The following is a 27,548-nucleotide window of genomic DNA, read 5'->3' on the forward strand; positions in this document are numbered from 1 at the left end:
TTGAAAATATCTCCAGTCAAATATGACTACTTTTGAGTAGTCTGAAGGCTTTGTGTTGCAGTATTTGACGTATTCGAGGCCTGGGAAACTGACCCTAATGTTGACTTTATTGATCCTTCCGGAGAAGCTTCCTCACCTTGAAGTTTATGAGCAAGCTTTGACGGACAAGTCAAAACAACAGCACAGTCTGCACTGAGGATTATGCAGGTTTCCAGGTCTGACCTGCATGTCATTTCCAGTGTTTTATTAGCCCATAGGATAGATGAGGACGACTACTTGCTCTTCGGACTCAAATCTCAGAGGACCCCCCCTCAGAAACAACCTACCACCACTAAACACATCTGCTACCGAGATAAGAGAACAAGGGGAAACGATCAGATTTAAAACAACTAAGAGAATACAAAGTCCCATTTGGGGCACAACTCCAGGACCAGATGTGCAAGAACCCACAAAGTTAAAAACCACTAACAGATACCATCTTGAATGACATCACTGCGCTTAAGGGAAATTGTTCCTCTAAGCCACTTAAATTATCATCCGTGCGGGCCACTTTGGTTCACACATTTATTTTTCAAAATAAGGTGTAAATGTTACAGTTCATCATCTAGGAAACATATTTACAGGTTTTTGCAACAGTGAAATAAATAAGGTTGTATAGAATATAGCAGATAGAAATGGTAAATAGTCTACAATGTACAGCAGCTTTGGCTACCAAAAGGTTCATTTTCCAAAAAGAAAAAAAAAAAATCTCAAACTATAGTTTAGTAATAATAAATAAAGCTATGTGAAAAAATAAATAAGGTACTCTTCTGTCCTACTAATTTAAACTACTTTTTTTTTTACACGTAGAAGAACAAAGAATTGCGTAAGCTTTTACAGTCGCCTCTTCATTTTTAAAGCACATGGTCATGATTCAAACAGACACAGAGTTACTAAAAACACTTCAATATAAATTGGTCTCCAACCAATTTTGGCATCAGAACGGTCTTTGTATTGAGAAAAACTGGCAATGGATCGAGAGCTGTGATCCAAAACCTTTTCCTATGAAACCCCAGTTTGTTTCGTAATGCTTTCCCCCGTACTGATCAGATTGGTACGGAGCCGCTAGCTGCGACGGCGTGTTCACTTGAGTGGTTTAACATCTCCGTGGGCTTAATATGCCTATCAAATCCCTGATTAGGGACTTTATCCCTACAAGAATCCTGCAGGGAGCTTTCTTACTAAAAAAAAAAACACTGGCTCCAAAGAAAAGTGCTACGTCTCTTTAACATGCTCTGTAATGTGTACCATTATGTACAGTTACTAGCGAGTTCCCCATAGACTCTTCCACATCATTCATTTGTATATGAAGAGTTGATGAGAACCATCAGTGACGCTGTACAGCAATATCTGTTCATCTTAAAGGGGAACTACGGCCATTTTCAAAATTCATACATGTTATTCCTATGGTCTAAGACAGTCCAAAACATATTAGTAGTCATGAACAACTCTCTCCCAAATCCAAAAACTAGAGTGCTAAAACTCAAACTCAAAACTCAAACTGTTCCATAGACAATGAATAGGGAGGCTGATTTTATGGACCCACAGAATGTTTTTCTTTTTTTATACCCAAATGATCTTTATTCTATTGTATTGTTGTCAGTTGTGAAACAGAAAATGTTCCCATATACTCAGATCATTCCCCGGGGCGGTCCACACTTTATACTTGATGACATCACAAATTTGAGTTTTAGCGCTCTGGTTTGGGGATTTGGGAGAGTTGTTCATGTTTACTTATATTTTTGGACTGTCTTAGACCACATGAATAACATGTATGAATTTAGAAAAATGGGCGTAGTTCCCCTTTAATATTGGGTGAAGACTCCTTGATATAATTATTAAATGAAAACAAGATATGCATTAAGGCTATAGAATTAAGGCTTTAAAATCAATACTATCGCTAACATTCGGTGTGAACGGTAGCTCCACACACAGCTGTGAATGAAGTTATGAAGCGAGGCATGGTATCAAAGACATTCCCCGTAGGTCTAGATGATTCGTCTGGCACCGCGCTGCAGTCAGTACAATGACATTCTTCCTGGACGAACATCACTCCACTTCAACACTGCAGTTTTTGAATTGACCGATTCCTTCTGGAAGAGCCAAGGTCGACTGAGGCCGAGGGGAAAGACGGAGACTACTGTATTGTGGAAAGGGTTCACATATTTAATTTCGTAGAATTGCGGTTTATGGCCTGCGTTTTCTGAATGGAATGACTCGGGTCATTTGAAGGTAGAAAGGAGGCTATTATTTGGGAAGCGTATCCTTCCTGAACTTGACCGCGGCGGGAATGTTTCTGGCAAAAATGTTTCAATGTGGCCCCACGGAGACACCCATAATAAAAACGAGAGGTGGCCAAGAACAACACTACAACTAGTACAAATACTGTAGAAATATACAAAAACTAAGATGGAAACCACACATTCTAAAGCAGGGGGTTGGATCTGGGACTCTATAAAGCCTGTTGACTTATTATGATTTGGCTGCTGAACCCAATTTGATCCAACTGGATTATCAGTTCCTTTGGCCTCCCTGCTGATGACAATGATTAGATCCATGAAGCACTGCTGGACTCAGGAGGGGTGGGGGGGGGGGCAGCGTCCTCTACACCCCGTTTTAACTACAGCCCGAACCCCCGTCCTAAAGCTTTTTATGCTCCTCTTATTGCCTCAAAGTTCCAGTTTCAAAGGCAATAATATAAAGCGACAATATTACAATGTTCACAGTCAAAGTCTGATTCTGACAGAGGAGCCTCTCTGGCGTCCTCCCTCTCTGTTTTAAAGCAGAGCCCGGAGTGGGTGTGTCCTTTATGTGTCCACCCGTCCGTCCACCTCCCAGCGTCTCACTCCATCACAAAGAAGAATATGGGCACATATTAAAAGAAACCGAGGTCTTTGTCTCTTGTAGAGCATCCTCAGGCAGAAGGGTGGGAACAAGGCAGCGGCGACCAAGGTGTGTGTGTGTGCACTGTTGCACTAATCACCATGGATACAGCAGTTAAGAGAGAGTGGGAGGTGCCGGACAGCTGTGATCTGCAGAGTTTGAGTTTTCTTTTAGCGCGGCGTCCAGTCATTGCCCATGCTCAGCTTGGCCCTGGGGATGGTCATCTTGTCCGCGCAGCTAGAGCTCATTTCTGGCGAGAAATGGATGATGCCGCAGTCGTTCTTCACATTCTGAAATTTGTTCTCCTTGGAGGGCTCCATGTAGACCACCGAGTTCTTGTTCACATGCTTCTTTAGGATCACAGTCTAAGCAGGAAAAGGAGAAAGAACATAATCCCTTGTTATTAGAATGACGGGGATGAAAGCCTACTAATTTATGTTAGCTTCTGATAATTCTCGCTGACGAATTCTGATTTTCTGACACTACAATCTCATTTCATGGTCGGGTTGTAGACTTTATGATGGACGTGGCCTTGCTCCAGTTGAAAGTGCAGCGCGAGGGGAAACTACATTAATCCTAATGTCATGACAGCTTTAGCACTGGTTGTAGCGGAAGCTGGAAGATCAAGGAAATCTCCCTCTGTGCGTTCCAATAGTTTATTATGTCACCATACATAGTATGTCAAATGCAGTATGCCAAAAATACCAGAATGTCCTACTAGATCGAGTCTCATTTTGCAGTTTACAAGCCAGCATGCCGTTCTGACAATTCTGACCCACAATCCTCTGCGCTGCGGTGGCCGACACGAAAACACGAATGGCCCCATCTAGAGCCATTTAGAGCAGAGCCAGCGCGTAGAGTGTGTGTGTACGTGGGAAGTGAGTGGTGAAGCAAGAGAGAGAGAGAGCAGCGGCGACAGGAGTGAGCAACGTTATCGACTCCGGCCCAAGCAGGAAAAGTTTACAGTGTTTGGTTTGTCCATTCTGGGCTACTGTTCAAACATGGCGGTGCAACATAGCGGACTCCATGAAGAGGACCCGCTCACTATGTAAATACTAACGACTAATTCTAAGGCAACAAAAACACAACGACTCTTATTGTCAGGTGATTATACACTAAAGAAAACATACTTATTAATTTTATATTCCATTTCTGCCAATAGATCCCCTTAATTGCTGCACACTGCCTTTAACACGGTCTAAGCCTTCAAAACAATGATCTGATTTATGTGAATAACAGATCTCACCTTCTTTGGTGCACTGTAGCACGACATCTGCACCCACTTCTTCTTCTTGTTGATGAGCAACGCCACGACGAGGAAGATGATGATGGCCAGGAGGAGACCTGCCAGGATCCAGGCTGCAGATTGGTAGATGACGGCCATCTCTGTTTGGCTGGGGTAATTCTCACCCAAAGCTGGCTCATCTGTGGAACACAGACAACATTGATATCCGATAGCTTTTTCATTAACCGTGCCCTCTCTATTTACCAAATTCTAAATTGGAAACAGCTCATTTCTCTCTCAGGAGAGCTGAGCTGAGAGCTAGCCAGTGTCCATTTATCATTATTGTTTTAGTTCAGCACGAGTTCGTATAACTTTCACTCATTTATCAAGGTATCCCAAACACTCTTTATTAGTATAAACATCTGCAGGGATTGGCAGAGAGAGTACACACAATGATGCCAATAGCTAGGATAGGGTGACCAGATCCCAACAAACCAAATGTGGGACAAAGAGTATGTTTGTGTGGGACAATGTGGGACACGTTACCAAGGCTGAGAGTTAGTCTACTATTTTGATATAATGTCTATCTAACTTAAATAATAAACATGTCTATTCTGCCCCTTATCTTGTAACATCTCTATGCTCTGCCCGAATGCATCCATAGATCTGCACATCTCCTTTTGAGCCACACGTTTCTTGTGAGACCCGCATGAACTGTGTCGCTTCATGTCGTATTCCCCCTTCGTGTGAAATTGAAAAATAACTGCCAAATTTCACAAAAAACTCAGAATCGCCTTCCACCGGCTTATAAATACATATAATTAGTTTCACAGTCTTTGTTGTAGCTGCTTTTCCTTTTCTTTGTGGTAGTTTCCATCATATTCCGCCTAAATCTGCATAGCTTGTGACAAAGATGGTGAAACGTTAACCTGCACTTGACCCACGTGTGCGCAGTTTGACAGCGAACACAGCGCCGTGATGACAGCCTTGCCTGCTTTCTTCCCAGCCATTGGATAAAAGCCAGATTTTAGAGAAGCGTCTGTTCTGCAGTGGTTTGACTTTTGAAAACTAGAGCCAATGAAAATGTGGGACATCGTCTCAATATGTGGGACAAGGGATAAAAAACGCTGTACCGTCCCTCGTAAAGTGGAACACCTGGTCACCCTAAGCTAGGATGAGGTTACCACTACTACAGTGTATTAAAGAGAATATGGAGAGTGTGGAGGGATGTAATGAGCAGGTACCTGTATCAGCGATGACAGGCGGTACTGTGACGGTGGTGATCCACAATGCACTCTCCACTGTAACAGTGGCCGTTTTCTTGGGGGCGTTGGTGGCCACTATCACCGGCATTGACGTCGTAATTTCTGTTCAGACAAGAATAAGATCCATTATTAATGACGCTGGTGTAATGCAAAACAATCCAGACGTAAACATTTCCATCTGTGAGTCAGTGTATGAGCTGCATTCATAGGAACTCTCCCCTTAATTTCCACTGTACTGCTTTGTACACTACGTTAAAAGCTGTTTTCCACAGGTCAAATAACAAAAACAAAGGGCAGAAAACGGCGACATATCAGGGTGAACAATGGGAGCCTATGCCGAGGTTTTCCTCTATAGGAAAAGCTGACATGGAGCTTTGCCTTCCTGTGCCGCCACAGAGAGAGCGTTGCGACTCCCGATTCAGCCGGGAACAGGAAACACGTGTGAATGTGCGGATGCTCGAGGAATGTTTTCGCTGCGTGTGTTTGTGTGTGTCACATGGAATGTTGTTGCGAATGATGGTGTTTGCCCATGTAGCGCCAGAGTGGCTGTGTCTAACGAACAAACACATTCAGCCTCACACATTCCCTCAGTTACGCCCTCTTTTTGACATGAATTATTATAACTTACCCAACAAACAGGCTGTGCCCTGTTCCAGTGGTACCACTTGTTATAAAAAGGATGGCAGTTGTGTACAACTTTGACAGTTCTTGCTCTCAGTTTGTGGAAGTGTTACATAAACTCAAAGTTGGGTGTATTTTTAGTGCAATAAAGTGGCACAAATACTTATAAAAGGCAGCTTTCTCTCTAATGAGATGCACCTACATACTCACCGAGACAGTGTGGGCAGCACTGGCCCTTGCGTAAGACGGGCACCCTGCAGTTGGCGGCCGGACAGCGCTGAGAGAAACACTGAATGGTGCCGTTGTTGCAGGTGCAGCTGGTGCAGGCGTTGGCCTTCCAGGAGTCACCGGCCAGCAGCACGTCTCCGTCACTGGTGATGCAGTACTCCTGCTGGCTGTTGTTCACCGGCAGCAAGGGGCTCAGTGTCTCCTCTGTGGTTGCAGAAATTGGTTGTTAGAAAGAGGGTTAATAATGAAATTACACAAAGGTTAAGGTAAGACATGGGGTTGTGTGCTAGGTTGTGTTCCAGACTATTTCCTCACTTAATAGGATTTGACAGTGTAAGGTTATAGCTTTTAGAGAATCGCCATTTTTCAAAGGAGAAGCCTAATTCTGTCTGAGTTATATATAACTGCTTCTAGAGAGGCCTGCTTCTACATGACTCCTGCATTTATCCCAGCTGTATAACATCTAAATCCACCAAAGTTATTGGGCCTTTAGGGTTGCGTTCGAGATAAGACTGTATGTTAAACACATGTGACTCCATATGGCAGATGTCAGTTCACTCGGAAGGCCTTATCTCTCCGTCTCATCAGCCCCCCGTGGGCCTGAGATCTATGGCCTTCTCACGACCAAAGTCTTTAGTTAGCGTGTACACACACTGCACTACCCTACTGTACACATACATCACAGGGCCTGTCAGTGAGATGTGTATTATTCCCCACATTCCTGGTGACCAGGCCCATACATATATCAAAGGCAGGCCTCTGCTTTTGTGGAGGGAGATGCAGCGATAAGGTGGGCCCGGCATTCTCGAGGAGCAGCTCTCAGGCGCAGTCATGCATTGCTGATTTGTGGGCCTCATACTCGGGAGTGCTTGGGATATGTTGATTCTGAGTGTATGAGAAGAGGCTCGAGTGTTTGGGTATGGCTGTAAATAAAATATGCGTGTGGTTTTGCGTTCGCGGCTAGACATTTGTGTCAAAGTATATTCCCATAACCGGGTGGAATAGCACAGATTCAGTGGAATAACCCTTCCAGCTATAAGAGCGTTGGATGAACCGCCGATGTGGGCCGCCGGGTGAAAGCGGTCCACATGTGCTGCTGCCTGCCTGCGTGGAGGATCACTATTTAAATCCAACCGGTCTTGGCTGGTTTCTTTATGAGTCTGGGTGCCTGACATAAAACTGCCCAACAGAGTGCGACCTTCCAAAACCACATGCTGATAGCACATCCAAAACAGATTTAGACTTCCCTACCCACAACCCCAACTTGTGACGCCCGCTGACTTTTATCTGAATTCACTTCTGCTTTCCTGTTTTTTTTTACCTGAGCACACATGGCAACAGGTGTCCTTGTTCCTGATCGGTGTCTGGCAGAGAGCCGGGGGACACACTTCGGTATCGCACAGGACGCGTCCCTTCCTGCAGGTGCACCGCGTGCACTCGTCCAGGTTCCAGGTCTCCCCCTCCACGTAAAACTCCCCCCCGGGCGCTCTGCACACCACCATGTCCATCCCCTCCATCTGACCGCTGCCTGACTCATCTATAGTAGAAAGAGGAAAAGAAAAAAAAAACAGTCATGTGTGTGCTATCAAATTCACCAAACAAACATCCATTCATAACAATAACTGCTACACCATGAAGAGAACAATCTTGAGAGCGTAAACAGAGTCAAAAGTTATTGGAACAAAGATGCATGGGAGACCACTAGCCATTAAAAAGAAGCCTCGGGCAGTATAGGGTGGTGTCCAAGTTGTGTTTTGACACTAGTTGAAAAACATCTTTCTGTCCAGCAGAGTAGCAGACATCTGCAAACAGTTATCCTGTTGTCCCCCGACTGCAAAGTGTGCGAAGCTTCTGAAAGTTGTAGACATTCTTTCACTCCTAAATATTTGAACAGCCAACTGAGTCACCCCTCCATAAATATCCCGCATGAGTCAGAGGGTTGTGGATAAAAAAAAAAAAAAAAAAAAGAGTGGGTGGGGATCAGTGTGCCTTCCACTTCTAGAGAAACAGACAGACTGTATGTATGAGAGTGTAAGTGGCCAGCAAGTCTGAAATCTAAAAGCAAGCTAATGATCCAAAGCTCTCTGCTGAATGAGCTGTTAAGGGACTGTGTATTGCCAGATGTGTGTGTGTGCAATTCAAGCATGAGTATTAATTACAACCAATTTCCAACGAGTAATCGAGTGTCAAATTGAGTCCTAAAATGTTATTTCAATTTTAACTAGACAGGCCCTTGGAGAGAGCAGACCTCGATCAAGGCCATGCTCTATCTCGCAATGTCTCGCAACGAAAGTGGAAATTAATTTGTGTATCCGCCCTGTGATTCAGATTCTCTCAAAAAATGAATGGGTTCTTCTCTGGTAATCTGGCAAATTCGGGCCAGTAGTGTTTCCGTAATCCTACTGACTAACAGACGAACAAACCAAGCCAAAAACATAACCTCCTTGGCGGAGGTAACAAAGCTAGAGATGACACATGTGGAGCGATGACCTTGATGTAAATTGCTTCATGAGAATGAAAAAACTCAAACAGAAACAAAGAAACACTCAAACTGCTCTTATACCATTGGTACAGTTTGTCTTTTTCAAATGAGGACAAGATTTTAAAGGATTATTCTGGTTGATCAAAACTTGGGTCTCATTTTTGGCCATCATTTTTATTATATATGAATTATTGGGAGTTTCTTTAAAGCTGTGTGACTGCCACCACATTCCCAGATCTCAACAATCAACTTGATGAGTACAATGTTCTTATAACCAACAGGAATAATGGCCAAAACTACAAAAATGAGTCCCAAGTTATAATAACCAGGAATCGTCCTTTAAAACTGGATATAAAATAAAGTCCCGTTTGAATTGCGGAGACATACCTTCACACGTGGGACAACACTGGTTGGGCCTCACAACTGGATTAGAACAGCTGGGCACGGGGCAGGATATGAGCACACACATCTCCCGTCCGGAATGGCAGTAGCAGTCACGACAGCCGTCGTGCCAACCGTCACCTTCCTCGTAGCGTTGCCCGTTGGAGGTGAGGCAATAGCTGGGCATCGAGGCCTGTGCAGTGGTGCTTGGGACATGGCCACTTTCTGGAGACGCAAACATGAGAGGCACAGACATTACTGGGGTGGCTGAGGAACAGCTGTGTAAAAACTTCAAAAGGCAGCATAGCCTGCTATGGCATGGGATCCTGTAAATCCACTGTGGAAATTTCATTAAGTACATTTATGATTTACAGTAAAATGGGCCAGTGTTATTGTCTCAGTTCCAATTTCATGAGAGGCTAAAGTGGGAGCTAAGTGGTTATGGTTCCATATACTGGAACACTCACCAGTCAGGAGTATTTGATCTTCCTTTATTGTGTATTTATGTCCCAATAATCAATTTGTAATCCAGCCACAAACAAAGCTTCATACTTTTCTTACAATTTTTGTCAACTTACTGAAAAAGTTGTAGCTGAGGGACACAGAGAGCTTGTGAAGGGCCCCAGCATGTGTTAAACTCTTAAAGTTTGCAGGGATCCACTGGGATCCGGAACAAACACAGTGACCTGTACGATGTTGCAGAGTTCAGGCAGATGTTTCTTGTCTCTTCTCTTTTATTTAAATCTTTAAAAAAACACACACACACATACTTCCAAAAAAAAGTTTCCTACCCCTAAATATTTTAACAGTCCACAGAGAGACTGATATAAGAGCTTCAAAATAAGGTAAACAGCAGTTTATAGGCACAAGTCTGTGTGGTGAGGAGCCGGCTGCACTGATCATCTCACCATACAGGAAAACCACAAGTATATTTAAAGCTGAAATATTTATAATGCAGCTAAACTGGCAAGATAAACACATCGCATTAAATGTGGTGCAGCATAAATGTGGCATTGGCATACTTGAGGGAATCTAATTAGAGCTGCACACACAGCCTCCTGGATAAAGCTAAACACCAACAAGAACCAAAACAAGCAAACATAAAAGTGTCCACAGTAAAGCAGCAGAAGGTCACAGGAAATCAGCTTTTAGTGGCAGAAGTTCAACTCCACTAACAGAGCTCTCCTATCTCCCTTCTATCCACTAACCTGCACACTGCGCACAGTGGTGGAGCTGTAGTTATGTATCAGGAGATAACTCTTGATATATGACGCTTAAGATGCAGCTATGATCAATTTAAAGTATGGGTAATATATTGATATACGTACATATCAGAAAAAGGGTTAAATATCCTCTATGGTAGACGGTGGTTAGATATAGTACAGGAAATATAATATTTGTGATGAAAAAAAAGACTTATTCTCTAAGAGTGAAAGAAGATGAGTTTAACAGAAAATGGGTAAAATGGATTAGGTTTAGAAATAAAGACTTAAGAACTGTATAATTTTATTGACAATAATGTAAATTGCTGTATAAAAGCTATAATAAGCAAATAGTACTTTATGCTGCATCACTAGTTGTAAACTGTATCCTCCTCTTTGCAGTTGTAAGTTTGAATGTTTTATTTTTGTTTAATTTGTGTATATGAAGGCAATAAAGAAATAAAAAAAAAAAATTCTACGGATACAAAGTCTCTATTTGATGTTACGATTTGTTATGTATGAGAATGAAAATTTTGGCTTGAGACTAGCGGCAGAGGGAAGGCCAAGCCACAAGCAGCACGGTTCATCCACAGTAAGGTCAGAGGTCATCAACATCGTTAGGACTCATCAATCACAATATCTCGTGAAAGCATCAGTGATCACCCCCAAACTATTTTCACATTATCAGTATTATTCGGTCAGAAATATTGCCAGTTACCTTTACACATGCAGATGGAGCAGCTCTTCCTGTTCTGCCGATAGCCCTCGCTGCAGTGCTTGTCGCAGGTGAAGGGTGGACACTTGACGCAGCGACACATCTCACAGCCGTGCTTGTTCCTCCTGCAGGGCAGCACACATACACATGATGAAGTTAATTACTTTAGGAGCATGTCAGGAAGTAAACAACACCACTTCATGTGCAGCTCAAATAGTTTAAAATTGGATATCTCCAAGATGAGCAGAGGTCTGTGGAGCAACATGGCGTTGTGATTGAGTGAAACCCAGATGCTTCGGGTCTGGTATAATCAACATCTGGACCTGCTTTCCCCCCTCTCTACATTAGCCGCCTTTGAAGGAGGACCAAATAAAAGGCCGACACGTGACATCCCTGCGGTGTGCACATCATGCCAACCCAACGACTCTGGAAGGAGTAATCTAAAGCCAATTCAGATGCTTCCAATTCACCCTGTTGCCATCCTTATTGCTCTCAAAAGCCTTTGGCGGACAGATAAGAGCACCAAAGAGCAGCGGCCGGATAAGAGATGAGGTGGGCATGTTGACTGGGAAGTACAGAAAAAGAGAGACAGATAGAACCTTCTGATGGCCAGGCTGATTCGTAAATTTAACTAAACTGGCCAGAAGCGAAACTTGAGTCCAGTGGTCAGAGCAAAGCAGCATTAAAGGGCTATATCGTCACATACAAAGACACCAAAGCAGTATGAAGAGCGTAAGCAGCAGAGGGTGGAAATAGGCCGGTTGGATCCAATTATCTGCCTAATAAAACATGGATGAGCTGCAGGTTGATAAGTTGTGAAAAACCCAGATGAAAGAATGACCTGTATGTACACTTATCTCATTCAGCCTCCCTCGCCCAGCCAGCCTCCCTCCCTAGCGTCTCTCCCTCAAGGTAAGTGAGTGATGATACCCATTTTATGAAGCATTGGCCTCATTAGGCCTGGGTAATGACTCTATTCATCTTCATCTGCCAGGGCAGCATAAATAAAAGAAGCCCTCGAACCCGTGGACCGTGCTGCGTCCCATAAAGAGGACAGAACATCTCGGGCTCAGCAAATAGAGCACCCTATCTATGCTGAAACAGCAATAACAGCTATTGAAACAACATTGGCTAGTGCCTCACTGTACAAATACAGAGACAGAGAGTGCTGCGACCTTAGAGCAAGGCTTTGTTTAAAGATGGCATGTGGAATGCCAAGCAGCGTTTTGGGCTCCAGAGGGGATAGAGATGGGCTTGGGGAGGCACTGGGGGCCCCTGGGGGCCCCGGGACTGCTGGCTCGGCACAATTTCCAGTGTGCAGCAACTGTGATGGCCAGAAGGATGCCATTCATGACCCCGTGAGGTCACTGTGATGATTTTGAGCTATGAAGGATGGAAAACACACCTTCAGTCATATAAGAACGGCCCTGAGAATGGGTGTTCAGCACATGGTTACGCATAGTTTACATTCGGAGGCCTTCAGTTGGATATGTACATTACAGTACACACAGGATGTCATCAATACAACCAGTGTAAACACAGAGATCCTTTGTGTCTTTTGTTTCTTTGTTGTGGCTGCATGCAGAGTGTGTGTGTGTGAGAGGACAGATCTGCATTGTAAGGCTGGCAAGCTCTCAGAGGATTTCAGACTTCTGAGGCTGGACCTAAACAGCTGCTTATGAAGGATAAAGCCAGGACTTCCTGCTCCTCTTTTCCCCACAGGGTCCCCCTCATCCTCTGTTCTACTCTCCTCTGGCATCCCACGCAGACATATCGGGCCCATCTTGAGCCGTGGCTCCACAAGAGCACGGTTGAGATACCCGAAAGAATCCCAACTGTATACGTTTCATAAAGGCCGCTTTTGTCCTGATGTGTTTTTGATCGTTGTTTTGAGACGGAACGATGATTTATGAAATGAGAGTGGTGCCTGGGGACCGAGCGTCCCAGCAGAGAGAGCACTTCCAGATGTTTGATTGGGTTAAATGGGATTAGGTGGAGAGGAGTTGCAGGGGGGCTGAGAGGCTGGTGAGGACCTCACAGTGAATTACTCGCACACAAACACGAACAAACAGATTTAGAGACCTGGGATCGGCCACCAAGGTGGGCCCTTTGATCTCGGATGCCAAACTACTGTTGCAATAGCCTGCTCTACTTCCTTTAGATCAGGACCAGACAGGCACTGGCCTCTGGGCAGCACTTGATAATAGAAGTATTGAAAGTGTCATTCAGCCATACCAATTTAAATACAGGAGGTGACTAGGCGAAAACTGATTTTAAGGCTCAAGAAAAACTCATGTACATTCACTTACGAAAAAGTTATTAAGTGTAGTTTATGAAGTATACTTGAGTAAAGTTCAAGTATATTTCCCCGAAGTATACTTTATGTAGTAAGAATACTAATGTCAATGTACTAGTAGTATACTTATAAGTGTACTAATTCAATACTTCTTGGGACTAAATTGGCCCACTTTTTAGTTTATAAAAGTATAGGCAGTTGTATATTTATATAATTGATAATCAGTAGTATGCACAGACACAGTCTGTTGGTTTGGACAGAAGGTGTCTTATTGTTGTTGATGTTGTTCCACTTGTTTACAAGTTAACATTTTAATGCAATCTATTTTGTAACCTAAAGATGTTCTTTAATTTAACAGTATCACCCCCCTCCCTCTTTTAAAATCTAACACAGTATTGTTTACCCAGAATACATTTTAACTGACCTACTTTTTACTTTTACACAACTACTTTTACTTTTACTTGAGTAAATGTCTTTAAAGTAACCGTACTTTTGCTTGAGTGCAATATTCTAGTATCTTTCCACCTCTCACTGACATAACATCACTATCCACTTGTTTTTTTCTGTCTTATGAGAATGTATAAGCAAAGTGTGTATAGTTCCTCATATATCTGCACGTCACGTCACTGACTGCCACCGATGTCTGCACACAGGCTGAAAACACGGATGACAAATGAGTGTAGCTGGACTTGGGTGATGAGAAACCCACGGGGTTACTGGTTGTACTTACACATATCCATAGGGGCAGGTCTTAGTGCAGGTCAAAGGTCGGCACTTGGGCACGGGGATGCTGCACTCGCACACCTCGCAGTCAAAATCATCCCTCTTGTACCCCATCGGGCATTGCAGGGAACAGTATTTTCCCAGGTCAGGGCAGGAGTCATCTGAAAGAGTTGAGGGAGAGGTCACCTTGATCATGGGGACAACAATCCATCAAAAGCAAGAGGCATGAGGTCACGGGAACATTCTTGTGACCTTGTACACAAATAAGCTGTAATGAATATGAACACGTCTTGCTGTCAAAACCAAGTGTCTGGCAAATTGTTTTGACATCAGCATGAGGTAAACAGGTAAATACCGTGCTGTATGTCCAACGTTTCAATGCAAGAAGCAGCATGTCCGAAGAAATGTATCCCTATAACTTTAACCCTTTAGGTTGAACGTAAAGCGAGGAAACTTACTGTTGAGACATTGGCAGAGCAGACATCCATTCTTGTCTTGCTGGAAGCCGTATGGGCATTCGTTCCCTGACAGCGAGCAGTTTTCCAGGGGAGGGCACAGCATGGGGCTAACTGTTTCGTAAGAAGGCTCTGGAGAACAAAAGAGATGATGGAGGGTAAGAACGTTGCATGAGAGCAGCAGTATACAACAAAGAACAAACTGTGATTTCTTTTATGACTTTCTTTCTGTTTTGTTTTTTTATATACGTGTGCTAGGATCCCCTCAGGTGTTGTACCTCACCGATGCTTTTTTGTGCCAACTGTAATAGCTACCTATTTACACTGCTGTTGTTTTGGAGTAAACAGTAATTACAGATAAATGTAGAGCAATTACACCAGGGTGGGTCGCACTGTAAGGGGGATTATACCTCTCCCGTCGTATTGTATGGAACTGTCTACCATTAATAAGATGAATGTGTCTATAAAGGGCATGTTTTAGCTGTAGGACTAGGAGTGAAGACAATGGTATGTCCCCTGGACTGGACCTCTTGAATCAGGGCCAGCTTTATTGTGAAGCCACACTATAAGTGAGGATACACGTACAGACATAGCACCATAGTTATTCCCATCTCTCTCGCCACGTTCAGTGGGAGGAGCAGCCCAACGAGCTGTAACTAATTACGCTCACAAAAAAGGGATCCACTTCAATTATGCAGCCTCCTGTGTTAAAAGCACGGCACGGCCTCACACACACAGGTGGGTCTCATTTTGGCGGGCAAGGGTAATAAAGGACCACAAAGAACCCTGCAGCTTGAAGAATGCTCCGTGGCCTCCCCTTTAATGAGCCCATGCCGACATGGCCTCTGTAGCAAAGCTGGCGGGGCCACAGGAGCCTCCGACATGTGGTATGTGGGCTAATATGCACCTCATATAGATATGAGCTTTATGATAAATTAGGGCTGCACGATTATGGCCAAAATGATAATCATGATTATTTTGATCAATATTGAGATCACGATTATTCATTGATTTTAGGGACAAAATACTAATATTGCAATTAAAACATTCAAATAACGAGAGTGCGGCTTTTACTTCCATGTTGTGCTACATTCCAACCGTCAAAAACTCTCAGTTTTATCCTTTTACTTTGTTTTTGCCATCTATAATAGTTATTTGCATAAAATCACACAATTCAAATGATTAAGAAAAATATGATTGTATTTTTATTTAAATATTACTGACTGTGCCGCTGTGTGCCGACGTAAAACCATCATGTGCCGGCTGCACATATGTGTGTGTGAATGGCAAAAATCTGATATGAGACTGCTGAAAACCGTCTGGCTTCAATCAGCTGCCAATTGGCAGATCATCTCTAGATGTTAGTTTAGGAAGCGCTTGATTTATGCAGCAGAGTTTTTTCTATGAGCAGAGCATTTTAAACGTCAGTACCAAAGTCGATTGCGTTCATTTAATTGTGGGAAGCCAAAATCGTGATCGCGAATAATATTTGATTCAGTGTGCAGCCCTATGATGAATATAAAAGGCCAACACAACTGTATACCTTCACAGAAGGGACAGCACTCTCCGGGGATCTTGACCGGGTATTGGCAGCTCTGTTTGCAGGCCATGGCCGTGCAGTGCGGTTCTCCATCCACACACTGGCAGAAGGTGCAGTCGTCCTCTTTCCACTGCTCCTCGTGGGCTCGCAGCTTGTTATTCACCCAGCAACTGGCCTTAGTGCTGTCCATCGACAGTAACTCCACATCTGGGAGGAAAGAGAGACACATTGTGGGTTAAGGCAGGGGTTCCCAAACTCTTTGGGGCCAGGACCCCTTGCAGAGGAGAACATTTTCCAAGAACCCCCTCATAATCGTAACACTGATTAATGCTTAACACTATTTGTACTCTTAGATGCCATTGGGACTATTTGTATTCAACCTCAATACTTCAGACCTGTTTCATAGTGATAAGGAGTAATAGCTTCTATTGGCCCAAAGCTAACGTGGGGAGTAATGGACACAATATGCTTGTTTTATTGGTGCAAATGGTCCACATCTGTAGATATGCACTGTTTAAGGATACAGCATAGTTTTATAATTTATAGCAAATTATTTTGCCATGGACCCCTGGGGGTACCTGGACCCCACTTTGAGAATCACTGGGTTAAGGAATGAAGTGAAGAGAAGAGGTGAATCTTTGATGTGATTCTCAGCAAAGTCACATGTATAGTTTGGTTTGGCTACCATGAATTGAACTCAAAACTACAGTCCATTGTCCTTTATACTACATCCTCTACTGTAATTGAATTAACAGGAGACCGAGTGATAGCGGAGCTGAAGGAAGCAGGATACTCCATGAGGGAGCTAACAAGATATGGAAACTGGCTTGTCACCAAGAGCTGTTGAATTTAAATGACTTATCTACATTTATAAGGAGGGGGGGCAGGAGAGGCCCCTGGCTTCGCAACAACATACATAGGGTTAAGTCGAAATGAGACAGACATGAGACAGGGTATCGCCGTGTCGTCCCGGGAGAGATTTGATCATTGGAAACGCAGCAGGGGTGATGACATTCATAACTGCTGGTCCCCACAGTGTCTGCTCACCTTTTGACTGAAAGCTTGAACTCATCCATCTGAGCTTCAGCTGTGACCTCTAAGGTCAAAGGCTAGGTCAGCGTTTGATAAATTTGAGTCTGAAGGAAACAAAAGCACTTGAAAGCAAAATTTTAGATCTGTAGCCATTAGTCTTAAGTAGGAACCACAAAGTCTGAGACAGTTTAAAAGCCAACCTGTGAAGCCATGCTGCTCAGCTTGAGGTGATGTATGATGCCTGGAAGCCTTTTTTCATTTACTATAAACAGTTTTAATTGTTTTTCTTACACTGTTTATTGGTAACAGAGGCAGGTTAGAAGTAGGTCTCAGCATTTTCTTTGTACGTCAGTGCGAAACAAAAGGGGGTTCATATATCTGTGTGTGTTTATGTGTTTGGTGTGGTTTGCTGAATGTGTGTCGGAGGGAGAAAGGGTGATCCTATTTGCCCCATCTGATCCCAGCTGAGTTTTGGCTGCTGAGGTTCCGTCCATCTGGCTGTGATTAACCTGAACAGGAACTATTTTTTCTCTATTGCTGTACCATGACCCTTATTATGAAACTTTAAAGGGTTGCTTCAGGATTTTTGTTTTTCACTTCCTTAAAGCTGGGGGACTCAGAGTGGTAGAGAGTGATGTGGCTAGGGCTGCCCCCTCTTAATCGATTAGTTGACTAATTGGTTGTTTTGGTCTTAGTCGACTAAGATTTCTTAAATTGATTAGTCGTTTTTTAAGCTTTTTCATGCTTCTTCTTGCTGAATGACTTGTTTCCAAGAAATTTATGAGCACATCTCTGGTAAACAAAACATTTAAAGTGGCGCTTTTGTGTGATTCTTTGTGGAGAAACTCCGTTTATAGCTCTGTTGATTAAATCAACTAATCAATTTTTGACAAAATCATATAAGTGTTAGTTGACTAAGAATTTCTTTGGTCGAGGACAGCCCTAGATGCGGCAGACGCTTAGATATTGTGATGTTTTTGTCCCCATTACTGGTCAAGCTCTAAAACCCTGAAGCCTACACTTCCCATAATGCAACGCAATAGCATCTTTCAGTTTGCTTCCTAAGGCTATTGAGATTTCAGTGTAAAAAAAGTCTGTCCACTTAAAGCTCACCATATCTTGACGTAATACGCAGATGACTACCAGGACAAGCTGAAAACACAGCATTAACCTATTATTACCTTATTAATTTCATCCAGCAGACATGGAGTCGTGTTTCTTGCCATCTTATAAATCTAAATCCAATATTCACTTTGCTTTTAGTCCATGGTAATTTCGTTAACAAAAACGATGACTAAATATATTCATGAACAACCTTTTTTTCCCATGACTAAGAAGTCATTAAACACTGGACGTGACTATATCAACATGCAATATTGCTGACGAAAAAAGACAAGCCTAAAATGTTATTTAAAAAATGGAAACATTACCAAAATCTCTCTTTATTTTCGTTAAAGAGGAGATAAAATAGTATAGACTGTTTTTTTTTTTTCAGTGTAGCATTTCCGTTTCCTGTGCTACTTAAATTAAAGTTAACAATGACAACAATAGTGCTCGGGAGAAAGAAACAAGGTGATATTTTGTCTAAAACCTATACTAAAGTAGTTACGATTTTCTTTGATTAAGATTAAAATTCCCAGACTTTAGTCAACTAAAACTTGACAAAAAAAACTAACAAGGACATTTGACTGACTGAGACTAAATAAAAAAATAGCCGACAACGTTAACAATACTTTTAGCTCTGTTTTTGGTCTCCACCTACTCATGACAAAAATATCTGACTTTTAAACTGCTAAATACGGCACTATGTCCACCGGCTAGGCACTAACTTTATCTATCTGATGTTTGGTTAGCTTTTTTGCTAAAAACAGTTGTCTGCCCCTGCTGTAAACGGCATTGATGAGAGTGGTAAGAATGAACCAAAATAGTAAAGTCGTGGGCTGTAAAACCAAAACAATAGATGCTAAAGTGTTCAGTGATAATTCTCTATGAGTTTATCATTACAACTAATCCCTTTGACATTACAAATAGTAATTTGATCTACTGTAAGAAATATTGATTAGAACATCTTTTGGTATAATCGCTCTTAATACATCTCATAATCCAGATTAAGAGCATTACAGGCAATGTTCTCCGCAGTGAGCCATGCAGTAAATTAGAGCAGCTTTCCATAAGTAAAAGATGAAAGCATTCCATACCATCTACAGTAAATGCCTACATATTCCAGGTGTACCTCCAACACTGACCTAACATAATCTCCTCGGCAGTCTTGCTCTTTCTCTTCTCCCCTCGCTCTCATGCGCCCCATCAACTGTAGCCAAGCGGGCAGAAGCTAAAACTGGCTGCCGTCTCCATCCACTGGCTTCTGGCAGACTGTAATGTGGTTGCCATATGCGCTGCAACCCCATTTCTTTAACAAGTGCACATATCAGAGCTCCCTACCTGGCTTTGAACACATGTGTTTTGCGATTGGGTCCCCCCCATTAAGCCAGAGCGAGATGTTACAAAGCCAAGCCATACACTCTGAAAGAGGGTTTTTATGTTCTTTAGTCTCCCCACAGTTGAAATGAATCTCTGGCTGGCTCTTTAGTGTGCGTCTTGTATGCCAGGTATGTTAACAAGTGTGGAAACTGGGTATATGAGGAAGCCATTAAGGCAGGGTCACTGGAGGCAAGTGTTGGGCATGGTGGATTTTGATATCACCTCTACCTCTCCTACATCAACTTTCCACTCTGCCAGCTGGCCACACAGGCCTTCTTGTCTATGCCACATCAGAATATCCTAGTGTCAATAGTGTAACTTTTGGCAAATTGAAGAATTAAGTGGCCACATCTTAACAAAATAATAAGGTAGATGCGTGTACCTATGCAGACGGGGCAACACTCGCCCTCAGGAATGTAGAAGTTTTCACAGTCCAGCTCAGCGCACTCTGCCTTGGAGCAGAAGGAGATTCCTCCCCGGCACTGACACAGCCAGCAGGGGTCCATGCGGTAGACCTCTCCCTCGGAGAACTCCTTCCCATTGTGGACACACTTGGGAGAGACTGAGGAGAGGGAAAGAGGAGTCAGACGGCTGCTGAACACCATGTGGGGATGATAATGCTTAACACACTCTGCGGTTGATGAACAGGGCGCTGTGCTCTGTCAGGTGTCTATCACATTTGGCAAAGATTAACACAAAGATTTTCTCCTCATGACTATAGGACAGAAAAATGCAGTTTCTCATCACAAATGTCAAACTTAGACTATCACGACCATACACAATCACTTAAAAATTCATAAACACATCCATTCACTTTCTGCTATTGATGGAAATGTTTATCTGAACCAAATGGTGCCGAGGCAGACGCTGATGGCTGAAGTTACGCCTGTGGGGTGGAATGGCATTTATCAGACAATGAAGCCAAGTCCACGAGGAGGAATTTCACAGGGATATATCAAGTCTTGAAAAGGCGTCAAACTCTTGCAGTGGCGAGTAAAAGGAAAACAGTAGTGGGTCTGAGGCTTTGGCAGAATCTGGGCTCAGTGTGCTGGTGGCAGGTGGAGTGAATCAATGCTCTGGCCTGCCTTTCCCGAAAGCATCCAAGCACTTAGAATCTCTTTTTCTCTGTGTTCCCTCTACTATGAAATGAAATGAGCTTAGTTACAGCACTGTTGGAAAACCAAGATCTGGTCTTGTTGTGCAATAGGCTTGCCGTGGTAGTCGGTGTTACCGGGGTTACACGGTGGTCGGGCATACACTGATTACATTACGTACTCAACGGCCCTACTGTCGTTTTGCCTTTTTTTTATAGAAATAAAACCCATTTAGTTCATTTTGGCATGTCAGCGCCGTGTTATCAAAACATACGACGGATGCTACAATCTGAAAGTGTCAGCACAGAGCAGCAGGAGTCAGATTTCCCACACAGAACGAGAGAGAGTTGACAAACAAGATGATGGTGGAGGATTTGATGTCAAAGCGAAAAGCAAAAGCGCCTATTTGGCAATACTTCGGATTTAAACCAAATGTTATAAGGGAACCATAACGTTAAACATCTCCGTGTGGAGGACGGAGCGGTCACAGCCGGTGTGCACAGCGCAGCGGCTCCAGATGGAAACCTGTGACCTCGCAATGAAAGCTGGACCGGTGAGGCCAGACGGTAAAGACCAAAGTAAGCGCTCTACATGTTGACCGCCGTCTTTTCTTGTAAAATGTCCAGTGTAATCGGCAACACCGGTGTTGTCACAAGTTTATTAATCGGTGGGAAAATTTTCTCACCATCACATCCCCAGTGTGCAAACAGGCCAAGTAAAGACCAGAATACGTTTGGGAAAACCTTGACCTCATTGCACTATTGGCCCTTAAAGTGTCTGAATCTGTGCATAAATGTCTGTAATCAAAATATCTATAACAACAACCTAAGTTTCAATTTCCACAAAAAGAAACTAATATGATGAATTATTCAAAACGAGTGGTGTAAGTTTTGTAGCCGAAGGAGAAGATTACAGCATGACATCTTAATGGTAATGCTAGATTACACAGTCAAATGTACCACAGTGGTTTGGGTGACTCCACACAAACCACACAGCAACTTTTCATCAGACCCACTCCGACATCAGGGGAGTGAGGCAATGCGGTTATGTAAGAAAGTCTCCAGACTCACGGAGGAGTAGCTACGCTAGTCAGGGAGAGCAAATGCATTGCACAGATGCAAGCAGATGTGGGGCCAGCGGTTTCTATAAATGAGAGGTTACGGCGGCATCTGTACGCCATACCTTTTGAGTGCAGACTTATAGCGTCTGCGCCAATGACCCCATGCCTCCCGACAACCAGACTGTAGTGCAGTCTCTAATACAAAGCAGGTGGGCAAACTGAGTTGAAAGTAGGGCGGGCATTTGTTGATCTTTTATTCTCTTCCTTTCTGTTCCATTCTTTCTGCCTTTTCCTCTCTCTCTCTCTCTCTCTGTATCTCTGCTGTCCTGCTTTGCGTGCAGCAAAACCAAGCAGAGAAAATGCAATAAGCACTTTAGCTGGCTGAAATCAAAAGGCAGGGCAACGTATTTTAACGCTCACAGAAGCAATAGGAAGTCACATGAGGGGGATGCTCACATGTGATTTCCGCAGTGTTTGTTAATGGTAATCCCTAAAACAACTTGCGGCACAGAGTCTAAATTCCAGTCATGCTTTGTGATGTTCTCTAAATTGAGGTGGGGATTGGATGTAGAGATGGATGGGTCATAAAGCATTGACCCTGAGGCTGTCTAAATCATTCATAATGGACTGTCATACAGCCGCTTCTCGTGGTTTACAGGCGAATGAAGCAAAACCACAGCGGGAAACATGACTTTTTCCCAGAGAAGAATAATGATGGGATTTCAACTTCGCAGTGATACTTTTTGATCAGCTCAGAATATCAAATGACAAGTTTAACTTGTGTTACCAAAACAACCACTCATCAATGTTGAAAGACGTGGTTGAGGCGTGTTTATAACAAACTCAAGCTAAGCCCCCTGAGAACCATTAGTTTGGTGATCTCAGCCTTATTGCCTAACACCGACGTAAATGTCAAAAGAACAAGAACATGTGCAGTCCTGAAGCTAGTCTGTGCCCAGGGCTCACTGCAGGGGACATATGCAGCCAACGTGTTGATAAACAGCAGGCAACAGCTAAACAGGACCAAACAGGATCATCTGTAACATCAGATGACATCAGGTCAGGATGGGGTTGCTGCCAGATTTGGCTCTGCCACCCAGATACAGACATTCTCCAGCCAACAGTGGAAAGAGTCTATCGGAGGCCAAAACACACAGGTGGGATTTATTGTCACAGCACACTGACCCTGACTAAATATGAGCCCTGAGCCAAATGGGCAATGGAAACAAGTTAATCAGTCTAGGCCTGACACGCAGAGACAATAGGGGGCCGTGTTAAAGTGTGTTCCATTAGAGAAGAGGTATGGTATCTGAAAGCGACGTAGACTTTATATGTGTCAGATAGGGCTGTCGCGGTGAAGGAATTACCCCCACGATAATGATTGGCTCAACAGGTATTATTATATGTGGTATTATTTCAAGAATTGTTTTATTTTGCAAATTCCTTTATTTATCCTGATTTTAGTGTTATATAAATACGATTCATTGTTAGGCTATGATTCAGTATATTGTTGCTTTTTAAATGACAATCACAAAACATTATATCGCGATATTCTAAATTTTTTCGATATTTTCTTACACCCCTAACATGTAGGGGTTGGTCATTGTGGAGATTTACCCAAAGTTAAATATTTTTCAACTCTTGACGACCAGAAAAAACACCATACATGCATCGCTCAGCGCAGAATAGACGCTCAGCGCCTCGAAACGCTTCTCCCGTTTGTAGCAAAGTGGAAAAATGTGGCGCTCCCATTGCAAAGAATTAAAAAAAATGTGAACATAGCGGTTGTGGCGGTTGCTTGCCATGCCCTGCGGTTGGCTTGTCAATATTGTGGTTATTGCGACAGCCCTAGTGTAGGAGAATTGGTAGTAGCCAGTGCTTTGGGGGGCCCATGCAGGACCGGGGTGGTGACTAGGGGGCCCAGTGTGTGTCCTTGTCCCTGTCTGTGGAGCTTTCTGACACGGCGCGCAGTCATGCAGGCCTAACGGACGGTAGGGGCAGCACAAAAGGCATCAAGCCCCGGGCCCAAAGAGCAGCAGACACTTGTTATCAAAACACTGATCCCATGGCCCCCACGGCTGCCATTCAGCCCCCGCCGGCCTGCCGGACTCGATTACCCTCCCCACTGGCAGACTGGAGCACATAAAAAGCATTCCCATCAATGAACTGTTGAACCTTTTCCCTTTGGACGTGTGACCAGACAGGAACCCTTTGACACTGCACTTCTGTTGAGCAAATTCGTAGCCTAAGCACTTTTCTGGTCACTGGGCTCGTTAAGTCCATTAATTCCGGGACACGGCGCTCATTTATGCGGGTGGAGGGGCCAGAATGGGAATTTGTTCTGTTGGTAAAACAGCGAATATTTGTTGGGAGCGCAGAGTAAACAGACCAATACCACAGGTCCCCTCCCTGCCTTCCTGACTCTCCTGGCTGCCTCTAGGCCACGTCACAGAGCACTGAGCTCACAACATCTGCTCTCTCTCTCGCCACTTTTTCTCTGCATTTCCTGTCTCTTTCTCACCTGGTGAGAAAATGGTACAAGAGTGTACTTCAGACCAGCAATCTGCTTTAAAAGACCTATTATATTTAATGTCCCTTCAGGCAATAGAAGTATTTGTGTATACACCCCTGCAAAAATGTCTTTGAACCATGGTCCTAACCCTGGGAGGCATCGGCCCGGCCTGATAAACAGCCCAACAGTAATTATCCAATCAGCAGCTTTCCTTTTCATCTGTGGACATTTGGTCAGCAGGGAGGAAAGCCTCACTCGGAGGAAAATAATTGCTTCCTCAAAGGCGATGAATCTCACACCGACCGTGCCACTGCTACACCCGGCGGGAGACCAATCGAAACAGACTGTTCAGTGAAATCACCTTTCTGGCACTCGAAGACGTCACAGCAGTCTCCTGGCTGACCGCTGGCCTGGCTGAGCGAAACAGCGCGCTGTCCGCTCGGGCACTGGGGCTTGTGGCAGTCACGGAGGTCGCAAGTGCACTGGGGCGGTATGGAGGGGCAGCAACCAGCAGGGGGCGTGTAACTCTTGGTCAGGACAGAACCCTCGGGGCAGGAGGGCACCTGCAGAGCGGGACACGTCGCCCCAGCACACCTCAGCTCCTCTGAAACATACAGACAAGGATGCACGTTGACATTAACACTCGGAGACCTCCAATAGACCAGTTTTTGTCTTTTTTAGGAGGGTACAGGGGGTCTTTGGGGGGAGATTAATTTGAGATGCAGCTCAGCACTGTGTCAAGTTATGTTAATGGGAAAGTGTCTGCATGTCTGCGACACTACACGCAGCATCGTGGCTGCTAAGTTAACGCTCCCGGACGGGTGAACTGGGTTCTCAGTTGTCTGTTGTGCTCATACACTTCTGCTCTGGAAACTGCTTAGATACCCCCTTATTGCCAATATACCTAGGAAAGCCATCCATCCTCTGAATGCCCTAGGTCTCTAGTTTGCAGCTGTAATGTTTCATGAGGCTGTGATAATCCTAGAGGTCGAAACAGGTCATTTTATACAGTGAGGTCAAATTTCGTAATTCTAAGACTGTTTAGGGACAAATACACCATTTTAAAATAAGCGAAAATAACACATTTATACTACATGCAAAACACTGCAAGAGTTTTGCCACAAACGGCATGTGATTATCATAAAGTGGGCATGTCTGTAAAGGGGAGACTCGTGGGTACCCATAGAACCCATTTTCATTCACATATCTTGAGGTCAGAGGTCAAGGGACCCTTTTGAAAATGGCCATGCCAGTTTTTCCTCGCCAAAATTTAGCCTAACTTGGAGCATTATTTAGCCTCCTTCCCGACAAGCTAGCATGACATGGTTGGCACCAATGGATTCCTTAGGTTTTCTAGTTTCATATGATATATCTAACTTCTCCAGCTCTAAAACTTAACCTGTTACAACCTCTGAAAGACAGTAAAGCCGGTCGGTGTATAGTGAAAGGGACACAGCTTTTGCATAATTTTTCTTATTTTTCTGTAACACATCCTGTAACGCCACCTTCAACGGCTCCAGGCTCCGACAGTGCCCATACTGTTCTCCTAGAGGAGTTTTTTTCTGTGCTTGCACGTGTGTGTGCATGTGTGTGTGTGCGAGTGCTGCCTCCTTGTAGTGTCAGTCGAGCCACTTCAGAACAGCGCTACTCGTGTTACGCTCTAAAGGCAGAGTTCACACAGTCACCCAACACAAACTCACTGTGCACAGTCATCAGATCCCCACTTCAGTCCGTGACAGCTTCACAGCATCCTGTCAGAGAAGCGAGAGCGGGCGCTCTAGACACGACAAGGCTCTCCGCATATCCTGTCTGCGGACCTCTGATCCCACCCAGCCAGGCTCGCAATCCAAACAGCCTCTCGCGCTCTAAAACCAGTCATTAATACCAGCCAACCTTCAACAGAGCTTTTCTTCTTGCCAGTCTAGAATCTCCCCCTTCACTTAGCATACCAGGATGTGTTTGTCTTTTCATTCGCCAGAGCCAACATAATAAGCTCTGATACCCCTTTTTAAAGGGGAAAGAGGTGCAGGGGTACTGGAAATCTGGGCAAGGGGCTCGGGGGTGTATTTTGGAGCCTGTTCAGGAAAAGAAAAGTGGAGCGCCCCTCTGTACAGCCATTGTATGAGAACAGTAGCTACCTTACAAAGATTGGATTACCCAAACCAAAGGGACGTGTTTATTTTGGTTCTCAGTGTCACTGTAATGTACACAGTGCAGGCAGAGGAGAAGGATTGGGGAGAGCAGATTCACGTCCTGTCCTATAATTGTCAATCACTGAGTGATTTCCCAGATCCCCTGCTGAAAGCACCGTAAATACACACTTTGTAGCGCTCTGACAGCTGAGAGGGAGAGTGGAAAGGCAGCATCAACTAGCGCAGGAATTATGGATGAGAAAGAGGAAAATCTGGTAATTTAAATCGTACCTGACATTTTAAAGGAGAAAACGTGTCAACAAATGACTGCCTTATAAGAAAGTTAAATTATGATTCAGTTATGAGGAATTCTTGACAATCTTTGCATAATATGGTTTTTGAGGAGAGGGACTCGTATAGGCTGAGGTTGTGTAACAGCGCTTGGGGTTTGGTAGCGTTTCCAGAAGCTGAGTTTTCTTGATGGTCTTCCCAGATTGGCCCTGGCTCCACGGTGCAACACGAGTCTCTCAGAGGATGTGCCTCATCCCTGACATTTGAAGACCTGTAAATGGATCTCTCTGGGTTCTTCCCCAAGATGGGGGGGGGAACTGAACCGGTGAGGAGTTCGGGGTCCAGACTCCTGATCTCCTGATAATGGTTCTGCTCTGCCAGTCCTCTACTCAACAGCCGCCGGACCTCTGAATCGTAAATTCTCAACCATTCCATCTCCGATGCTCTGCCGACATCGCGGTTAAGTAGCTGTTTGATGTCTACCTGACCCAATAAACATGGATGGAGGAGTGGGGCTGTATGACTGTGACTGCTGTATTTTGCTGGGTGGGGGTAACATTTCTGACAGATGAAATTGAGGATAAGGGAAACGTTGAATTTTTCTGGCTCCAGATAAATAGAGCCGGAGTGTGAGGTATCTGTACTGTACTGTTTACCCAAGCAACCTGGGAACAGTGAGGACCGCCACAAAGCTCTCATTGATAAACTTTGTAGCTGAATAGTGTCATAGAAAATGAGGGGAAAACCCCTGAATTAAGGGAGGCTACAACCCTTTTAACGGTTTTTGGCCTAATTCCTAAGCTGGAGTTAAATAAACTTCAGTTGGAGGCGCTGATTGGCGAATGTTTTACTTCCAATAAAGTCTAACGAAGTCTGCTGCTGCTCAGTTGG

At 44.0% G+C, this 27,548-nt stretch overlaps 1 protein-coding gene across 2 annotated transcripts in view; it reads right to left on the minus strand.

Moving 5' to 3' along the window:
• Positions 1-550: 550 nt before the first annotated feature.
• LOC141783999 (cysteine-rich motor neuron 1 protein) overlaps positions 551-27,548 on the minus strand; it is a 38,408-nt gene continuing 11,410 nt past the window's right edge. The window contains exons 4-15 of one of the 2 annotated variants that reach the window (XM_074661664.1): positions 24,596-24,838; positions 19,951-20,130; positions 16,059-16,262; positions 14,519-14,647; positions 14,068-14,221; positions 11,045-11,166; positions 9,131-9,349; positions 7,583-7,798; positions 6,244-6,465; positions 5,392-5,514; positions 4,169-4,347; positions 551-3,287 (exon numbers count right to left, since the gene is read on the minus strand). In XM_074661664.1, the coding sequence (XP_074517765.1) occupies positions 3,093-3,287; positions 4,169-4,347; positions 5,392-5,514; positions 6,244-6,465; positions 7,583-7,798; positions 9,131-9,349; positions 11,045-11,166; positions 14,068-14,221; positions 14,519-14,647; positions 16,059-16,262; positions 19,951-20,130; positions 24,596-24,838 (2,186 nt within the window). In that variant the 3' untranslated portion in view covers positions 551-3,092. The remainder of the gene's footprint in view (positions 3,288-4,168; positions 4,348-5,391; positions 5,515-6,243; positions 6,466-7,582; positions 7,799-9,130; positions 9,350-11,044; positions 11,167-14,067; positions 14,222-14,518; positions 14,648-16,058; positions 16,263-19,950; positions 20,131-24,595; positions 24,839-27,548) is intronic. The other variant, XM_074661665.1, reaches the window with a different exon arrangement.

The sequence above is a fragment of the Sebastes fasciatus genome, chromosome 15, assembly GCF_043250625.1.
Source record: "Sebastes fasciatus isolate fSebFas1 chromosome 15, fSebFas1.pri, whole genome shotgun sequence".
Taxonomy (NCBI): domain Eukaryota; kingdom Metazoa; phylum Chordata; class Actinopteri; order Perciformes; family Sebastidae; genus Sebastes; species Sebastes fasciatus.